The sequence below is a fragment of the Indicator indicator genome, chromosome 6 (genome assembly GCF_027791375.1).
Source record: "Indicator indicator isolate 239-I01 chromosome 6, UM_Iind_1.1, whole genome shotgun sequence".
NCBI lineage: Eukaryota > Metazoa > Chordata > Aves > Piciformes > Indicatoridae > Indicator > Indicator indicator.
In genome coordinates this window covers 35,965,534-35,975,142 of record NC_072015.1, presented here as the reverse complement: position 1 = coordinate 35,975,142, position 9,609 = coordinate 35,965,534, and the positions used below count along the sequence as shown (strand labels likewise).

The 9,609-nt window shown below is 44.8% G+C and overlaps 1 protein-coding gene across 1 annotated transcript in view; it reads left to right on the top strand.

Moving 5' to 3' along the window:
• Window positions 1-1,027: 1,027 nt before the first annotated feature.
• The window catches only part of GALNT12 (polypeptide N-acetylgalactosaminyltransferase 12), a 56,134-nt gene continuing 47,552 nt past the window's right edge, over window positions 1,028-9,609 (top strand). The window contains exon 1 of the mRNA XM_054381728.1: window positions 1,028-1,407. Coding sequence (XP_054237703.1) covers window positions 1,028-1,407 — 380 coding nt within the window. The remainder of the gene's footprint in view (window positions 1,408-9,609) is intronic.

The window sequence follows — 9,609 nt, the reverse complement described above, 5'->3', positions numbered from 1 at the left end:
GAGGATGACAACATCCCTTCCTCTCTCCTTGTCCCCCCAGTCTCTGAAGTGGGTCACCCAGCAGCACCAGACTGGCCCTGCCATGGGAGCTGTGGGACAAGTGCCTGTGCCTGGGTCAGGACCATTACTAGCTCCACTGAATGTATTCCCAGTGAGAGCTCAGAGCAAGCTGGAGGAATGTGCCAGCTTCTTTCTAGAGGGCTAGAACACCTCTCCTATGAGGACAGTCTGGGGGAATAGAGTCTGTTCAACCTGGAGAAAGCTCCAGGGAGACATAGTGGCCTTCCAGGACCTCAAGGGGGCCTTATAAGAGAGCTAGGGAGGGACTATTTACAAGGGCCTGTGGTGACAGGACAAGGAGCAATAGTTTTAAACTAAAGCAAGATACATTCAAATTAAACATTAGGAAGAAGCTCTTTACTATGCATGGCGAGGCATTGGAATGGTTTCCCAGAGAAGTAGTGTATGCCTCATCCCTGGAGGTGTTTAAGACCAGGCTGGATGAGGCTTTGAGCAACCTGGTCTAGTGGGAGGTGTCCCTGTCCATGGGAGGAGGGTTGAAACTAGATCTTTAAGGTCTCTTCCAACTCAAGCCATTTTATGACTGATTCCCTGTGGTGCCAGGTTCCCTCGGGGCCACGCCGCTCACCGACCACCATGGCATCGCTCCCGGAGAGTCGTCCGGGTAGCGGGCGCGCGCAGCCCCCGCCACAGACGCGCGGGGTGGCTTCATCGCCCGGGGCCGCCGGCGGGAGATGCTCCCCGCCCCACAGCACCGACAGCGAACGGCTCTTCCGCGCCGGGCCCCTCCGGGCTGGCCGGCGGCGGCTGCGGGGCGGGGAGGAGGGAGGAGCCGCCGGCGGAGGAGCCGAGCGGGTTTCCTGGCCCGGGCAGCGCTGGCAGCGGGCGGGTGGAGCGGCGTGGGCAGGTTCGTGAGAACTTCGCCGAGTCCGCCTGGGACGGAGGCGCGCCCGTCGCCGCATCCGTGTCCGTGAGAGGCCACCCAGGGGCTCGCCGCCTGCTCGGCATGGCCGGCCGCCTCGGCCGCGGGATGTGCTGGGGCAAGCGGGGCCGAGGCTGCCGGAGCGGGGGCACACTGCTGGCCCTGGGGCTGCTGGCTGCCGTCGGCTTCCTCGCCTTGCGGCACGGCCCGCCGCCCCGCCACGCCGCCCGCCGCGCCCCGCAGCCACCGCCGTCCGCCGCCGCGGAGCTGCTGCGGAAGCCGGTGTACGCGAAGCCGGCCCTGGACCTGAGTGCGCTGGGCGAGCTGGGCCGGGCGGTACGGCTGGAGCTGAGCCCGGCCGAGAAGCGCCGCCAGGAGGAGAGCATCCGGCTGCACCAGATCAACATCTACCTGAGCGACCGCATCTCCCTGCACCGCCGCCTGCCCGAGCGCTGGAACCCGCTGTGAGTATCCCCCGCGACACCTGCCGCCGCGTCCGGCGACGAGTGACCCCACCGCAGGCGGGACGGGGGCGGAGAAGATGTGCCCACCCCGGGTGCAGCTCGCTAGAGCAGCCCTTCCAGGCAAAGAGGCTGGGGACAGCGTAATAACCGTGTCTAGCAGCAGCTCGCTCAGAAACGTGGAGGATTAAAAAACTTCTTTCCCTTGTCCGAACGCTTTCAAATCACAGCGGCTGCTTACGAAATTAGCTGGAAGGGTGGAAGCCAGGCACAATCGCTGACAGTTCTAACATCTGGTAGTAGCGTGTGGGTGGTGCGTGTGCAGCTCGAGAGAGGTGGTTTTCCTCTCATAGCCCTGGCAGCTTGGTTTGAGCCCTTGAGTGTGCTGCCTTGGTTCTCCTGCTGCTCCCCTGGGTAGGTCTCCGCAGGCATCAGTGTGCTTTCCCAGTCACACCCAGCTTGGCAAATACTGCACTTCCCAGATTCCAACTTTGCAATGTATTCAGTCGTCTTAGGTCATACAGTATAAGGCAGATTGTTTCATCATCAGATATACCAGGAGCATGCTACTTTTTCACCATGTAGAAATGCTTATGGAGACGTATAATGTTCTCCTAAACTGGAAGTTTTCATGGTCCTGGATGCTTAGTTGCCAGTACAGTTTATCAGATGATGGTGTAAGCAATTGTACAATAAGGATAGGTACTGATTGATGGAATGATTCTAGTTTGTGGGCAACAGTTCAGTGCAGTAATATAACCATATAATTGTTTAGCTTGGAAAAGACCTGTAAGATCATGGAGTCCAAATGTTAACCTAACAATGCCACCTCCACCTCTGAACCAATACCACTGAGTCGTGAAGTCAGTGCTGCACAGCACGTCTTCCTGTATGATCAGTCAGGCGCAATGCAGATACGCAGTTTGGCTTAATGGTCCACATGATGCTATCCTGTGAGTGCTGTCCAGCTGGTGAGAGGCATAGGTTGAGTGGTTACAGGTATGTGCCTTTAGCCAAAGAGGTCAGGACAGAGCCATAGCTACCACTGATGGAGTCTCTGCTTCACCTGAGCTTGGCTTCAGCCAGTTTATTTCATTGCAACAAGTGTGTGTCTTACAGTAGCAGAGGGCTGTGAAAACCCTAGAGTTCTGCCTCTACCATGGATTAGCTTCAAATCAGTGTGTCCTGTCTGGTAGTTCACCCAAGTGTAGTTAAAAATGCTGAATCTAAAACATGACTACTACAATGTCTCTTAAAAATATTGCAATGCAGGTGCAAGATAAATTTAAGTGTGACAATGGGCTTGTTTTTCTTGGTTGTCTTTTATTCTCCCCTTAGAAGCAGTCTACAGACTGTAAGATAAAATGGACCATTTTAATTGCATTTCTGCAGGAAGAATTTAAATAATTCCAATTAATTATTCTGAATTCCTGCCATTTCTTTTAGATAGAATGTTGGAGGAAACGGAGGAGCAGAGTTGTTGGACCAGGGGATGTTATGGATGGGAGGGGAAATACTTGAAAACTGTGTAAGTGGGCGGATGGATTTTGCTACAATGACACATCTTTTTTCATTTGAATATTTGGATGTTAAAATGACAAACCGTATCCAAACCAAAAGGATTGCAAGGCATCAGTGGCATAATCTTGGAGGTAATTGCCTGCAGAGTCTGGGGCTGCACTGTACTGTTGTAGCATCGGCTGGCAGGCAGCCTTTTCACAAAGTTAAATCTAAATTATGGCAGGATTATCACACAACAGCTATCTAATTTACACAGCAATTGCTAAAAAACCCATCTTCCCCAAAGATAATTTTGCAATGAAGTTGTTAACTACCTTCGTTAATGCAATGAAGTTGTTAACTACTTGTGTCACTGCAATAAAATTAACTATGTCTCTTAAGAAGGAAGACTATGTAAAAGATCTAAGAAATAAAACAAAGAAATCTTGAAAAACGTATCCAGGAGCCTGTACAGATAGAAGATTACTGATATGTCAGTGTAAGTATAGTCGATATAGGTTCAAAAGTCAAGTCTAGGAAAAATATGATTTAGTTTCTTCAATTTAAAGTTAATAATGAATTCATGATCTTCAGGGAACATTTGGGTGAGGCTGCAATCGTAGGAAATAAGTAATAATGGTAGACTTCAACTAAACTTCCTCTGCCCAGAGAACTGTTGCAAAGGCTAAATTTTTAGATATTATCAATAAAACAGTTTTGGTACCTGAAGACTGGAAGGTGACAAATGCACCATATTTTTTTGTAGAGTCTCAGATGAGAACCAGAGAACCATATGGTAAGGAAAAGAATTAGGAGCAGATAGGTAGGCATAATCTGTTCAGAAAGAGTCAACTTGATTCTTTCAAGGATGACATATCTCACAAACCTCTTGGAGTTTTTTGAAGGCCATAATTATATCAATAAACAGGTGTACTGTTATTTCCAGAGGTTTTTGATGAGTTCCTTTAAACATCTCCGAAATAGGGTGGACATCTGTTTTGGACACAATGTTTATGGCATGCCTTCTGTGCAGAAGTGACTGATTTACAACTGTTCAGCCTGAAAGGCAGAAATGCTAGTGAGAAGGTGTCTTTTGCTGAGTTGCTGCAATACTAGGTTGATCATGAAGTGGACAACGCAAATTCTGCCACTTCCTTGTTCCAAAAATCCAGTGTAGGGAATTCCATCTACTAGAAATGGACATCAAGCAATCGTGAAATATTAGCATGGAGATGTTAATTTGGGCTGTGGGCTTTTATTCTATTTCAGCACCTTCTTCTGTGTGTGGAGATGAATCTGGGCATTTTAGATCCCATGAATCTAAGGAAAGAAAAAGGGTAAAGACGGGCAGCATCCCCACCACCTTGCTACCCTACCTCTCCTTTTAACCTTAATGCTCTCTCACATTCATCAGTGAACCCACTCTCTCAGTATGAATTGTGAGAATCAAAACCCTGAATCTAGTGAAAACCAGAATTCTGTTAATAAGACTGAGAATATCTGAGTCAGTAAGGTTTTAAACCTGGCCTGCAAAGCTATGTATACAAGGTGTTGCTTTAAATTGGTAACAAAAAACTTTATCCACTGCTGCATTTTGTACATCCTGGACCTGTTATCAGAGCAGAAATGCAGCAGTAGTTATTTGATGATAACTACGTCTGGTAATACTGTGCAGGAAGAGATAAAGAATAGTTTGAGATTACTCCCTCAAATAAAGGCAATATTTGACAATGAATCCTTTACAGTTGTTACTTTATGATAAAAGTTTCTTCAACTGTAGGTGTTTCTTCATTCCTGCCAATGTCAATATTCAGAAGACCTTTATTCCTTCTTGTTCTCCCATTATTCCTTCTTGTTCTCACAGACCACTCTAATGTGTTTTTCTGAAAACTGATCCTGTTTCTATTGAATCACAGACCTGGAGAACTTGACAGTTTCTATCATTTCCTGTAGATGATTCCTGCTTCCTTTAACTGTCTGCACTTGAGGTCAGCAACTGATATTAATGTGTTTCATCACAGAAACGTTTTAATCATATCAATGACTAGAATTATGTGTGTGTATATATGTATACATAAATATACCTATACATGCATATATGCATATCTCTCAACAATTAAAACATCTATTTAAGCAAACTATTACAAATGTTCTTTTGGTAAAATATTCTGCATAAGAATGTAAGGAAATCACTAAATGGTGGTACAGTTTGTAAAAGGCTAGAAATGAAATCTGTCATAGGGTCAGGGAAGGTGGAGGTTGAAAGGAACCTGTGGGGTGCCTAGTCAAATCTCCTGCTTGAAGCAGGGAGGCGTCAGTGTTTGTGTGTGGCTAAAGACCCTTCTTGTCCAGTCAAATTTTGCAAGTTTCCAAGGACAGAGATTCAGCAGCCTCTCTTGGGCACCTCTTTCAAGGCTACATCACTGCCACAGTGAAATTTCTTTCCCCCACACCCTGCCCTCATAATGTCACCTAGATGGCCCACGTTGTCTTCCCAATATCCATTCTCCATTTCTTGAGTTTATAGACATATGGGAAGCAACCATTGTAGAAGATTTGACACAAGCGAGTCTTCTACATCAGACATTGACCTATTGAGGGCCATGTTGTGGCTGATGCCCTGTAAGTGCAGCAGGATGGGCTCTGGCCTGGGCATTTTGGCTGCTACTGCTTGCCATTCCCTGTGCAGGGTAAGGCAGCATCCCTCTGGGGGTTCACCTCACATACTCGTTTGACAGACCTGCAGGATTAGACAGACAACCAACATGGTCTTTCAGACAGCTTTTTACAGCTCTTAGTGTTTAAGAAATACATTTACATTCTTTCTGCTTGGGTTCTTCTAGATTAAAACCTGTTCTCAAGCATTATTCCTGATTTTAGACATCCTACCTTCTTTTATTTGCTTCTTGTTTTCTCACAGTGGGAGTTTCATTGCATGTTTATTTCAGGGATGGTTGCTGTAAAATCACATCACCCTTCTTTTGGCAGACTTCTTGCAAAAGGAACAAGGCAGGGATAAGCATTTTGTGCTGACTCAGTGTTTTGTGCTGTCTCTTTCATGGGAGAAGCCAGATCAGCCCTTGGGCCTTGTTTCACTTGTGATTGCAAGCAAATGGATTTGTAAGTCTTTACTGGCAAATGATTTTGAGTAGCCACAAAAGCATCCAAAATATTGAATGTGGTCTGCATAATAATTAGCAGCTATAAACAAAATTGTAGAGATTCATTCTTTAATTCCTGATATTTTTGTGTGTTTCGGAGATACGTTTATGTATGGTTTTGTATGCCTGTTTTTATATATATATATGATTAAGTATCTATGTATAGATAGATATATACAAATACTGAAATTCCTCTGCCACTGTCATTTTTGGTGTATTGTCTTTGAGCTTAGTGTAACAATTTTGTGCTAAGAATTTTCTTGACTTTTGAAACTGCTTTTTCTATCTGTTCCCAAAATTTTAATGTGTTTGTCTTACAATGTCACTTCGTACCATGGTTTGTTTTGTTTACTGGGTTGTAAATACCAACTTGCTCAGTCTGCTCATCTGATAGTATCTCCCTGGCAAATTCCAAGAATAAGCAAGACTTAGGTTTTGGTCTCTCTTCTAATCCAAGAATCACAGCATCTGATTTTGATTAGGCATACTGCTCCTGCCAGGAGTTTTAACCTGACCCTGTTCCAGGAAATGCACAGCAGTCAGGTGTTTCCACTATGACTGCCTGACTTCACCCTAGAGCTCCTCCTTAGAATCATAGAATGGTCTGGGTTGGAAGGGACCTCCAAAGGCCATCTAGTCCAACCCCTCCTGAAGTAAGCAGGGGCATCATCAACTAGATCAGGTTGTCAAGAGCCCTGTTGAGCCTCACTTTGAATATCTCCAGGGATGGGGCTCCAACCACCTCCCCAGGCAACCTCTTCCAGTGTTCCACTACCCTCATCTTAAAGAACGTATTCCTAACATCCAATCTAAATCTACTCTTGCCTAGTTTGAAGCCATTGCACCTTTTCCTATCGCTGCAGGCCTTTGTGGAGTCTCCTCTTTTCCAGGCTGCCTCAGCCTGAGGAACAATCCCAGCTGCCTCCGCTTGTCTTCATAGCTGAGGTGCTCCAACCCTCTGGTCATTATTGTGGCCCTTCTCTGGACCCACTCCATCAGCTCTGTGTCCCTCCTATATTGAGAGCTCCAGACCTGGATGCAGTACTCACCAGAGCAGAATAAAGTGGCAGAATCACTTCACTTGATCTGTTATCTAAAGGTGAATTAACTGCAGTGACTTCTTTTGCAGTGTGCATAGGAAAAATGATCTCTTGTGAGAGCAAATCTGCGGCAGTTTAACCTTGCCAGTGCATCCTTTCCTTCTAACAAGCAGCTGATCATGTGCTGTGTGCTAGTAACTACATTAATTGCATTCCTAATCATTACTTAATCGTTCATTAGTGGCATTCAGCAGGCTTTAGACCTTCAAAGCAGTGAGTGGGACATCTCAATACTCATTCTTACACTAAAGTAAGGGAGTAATAAATATGCAGCATTGTCGCTTTTGGGTTTTGGTTGTGGGGGAGATTTTTTGTTATTGTTGTTTTGGTGTTTTATTTTTTTTTAAATAAGCAGGCTCACATATTATAGCATTACAAAAGATAATAATGCTTCCACAAGTACTTTGGTCCTTAGGTTATTTTTCTATTTTTGTTTTCTACTTTCTGTAAAAATGTGGCAATTGTCTTTGTCATTATACTTTGGCACCGCACTCACCTGCAAATGTTCTCCAGAAGAACTCAGATGATTATTTTTTGATTGATTTTCTGTACAGCTTCTGGCAGAAATCCTTAGGTTCCTCTGGTGTCCAGATGAGTGCTTGGTTTTGTTTGATTTAATTTTTAACCTAAGTTCCCAGAATGGTGATAGTAATGACAAATGATGATTTTTTTTGTTTGTTTGTTTTTAATTCAAACAATGCTTTTACTATACATGGTTGTCTGTAAGGGCCAGGTGCATCCACACACTACTATTAGCAATGGTTACTGTAACTTCTTTCAATTACTGTGTTTTCAAAATATTTTTCTTGTCCTGCATCAAATTACTCACACCAGTATCTTTCTGAATGTAGGTGTAGAAAACTGTATGGCTCTGCGTGAATGTTAAGTCTATATGTCATTGCCTTGGAAGAGAAATTGCAATCACAGGTAACCATTTGAGCAGTATGAAACCACTGTTTCAAGTGAGCAAAATATTTTTTTTTCCCCACTGATCACATGGAGAAATACCTTCTCATCTGCACATCCCGAATCTGGGTTAGGTAGGAACAGCTATGGCCTTGTTCTAGCAATTTGGAATTGGGAGGACCTATGGCATTCTCAGATTTGTGGATTTGTGGTAAAGATTTAGCCCACCTTCACAGATGGGCTTTCCAGACAATTTTTTCTTAATGTATTTGTAATGCCTTAAACAAATTTGCTTTAAAAAACAACAACAACAATAAACTTCTTTGCTATTTTATTGTCTTTCAGAATTCCCGCCTTTCTTCCTCGCTTTTTACAGTATTTTTGTACTAGCCAGCACAGCCCTTTAGTACCTGAAATCTTAAAAGTGCGTTTGGCAGTCTGTAACTGGACAAGTCATTCTGTGAAACACAAAGTAATCTGGAAAATCATTTCACAGTCTAGCTGTCCCCTGTTTTCAGAGACTTGATCTTATCACAGCATTGTAGACTGTACTGGAGGGTCTCTCCTCAGGGGACTTGTTTCAGCAGACACAATTTAGGGAGCTAGGGTGGGACTGGGTGGTGGGGAAGTGTGGGCCAGCATTGCTTCAACTCACACGGCTTACGTGTTCCAGCCTTGCCCTGGATCATTTGGCCATTCTGGGAGTTATCAGCCCCTTCCTGCTATCTGCTTTGCTAATTGGGCCAAGACACACCTTCCATAAATATCAGCGCCTTTTCCTGTAATATCCGAACATACGTGTGGTACGTAGGTGTGCAGAACAGGTGCAGCCATCCCATGCTCTGATAAGATATATTTTTTTTTATTTTTTTAAATATAACTGATGATTCAGGGTAGTTTTATGTGAGAAAATTAATTAGCATGAAAAATTGTGTGGTGTTTTGGAGGAGATAATAATAATTTGATTTATCATAACCTTTAATTCCACTGGAAATGTCACATTTCTGTATCCCAGGGTTTGATGTCATAGGGCTGGATTGCTTTGGTTCACATGCTGTGTTTTATCCATAGGTTGCTCTGCCACAAGGAAGGGCGAGGAGCAGCTGTTCAAATGCATGTTCAGCCTGCAGTAGGTAACATGGCCTTGGTAGCTCTGCAAGGTGGCTCAGAAACCAGTGCTGCGACCTGTGTTATGATGCTGAGAATGGGATACGTGTGGATGGACCTGCTGAACCCTAAGCTGCTGCTGGGAGCAGGGAGGAAGGGAGAAGTAAAAAAAGAGGGAAGAAGATGACCCCAGCACAGCTGTGTCCTCTCTCATGGATTTAGAAGGGTTGGAGGATGAGATGTTTTCTCACGGGTAAAGATACCTGGTAGACCCCTGAGTCCACATTGCTGCCTCTGCAGTTTATAGGGTGGGAATAGAGACTAGACTGAGATGCACATGGGTGCTGCCATTTGTCCTGATCACTTGTATTTACTTAAGAGTCCATAAAATGCTGTTTTTGAGCCATCTCACAAAAAAGGCACCTCCTGTT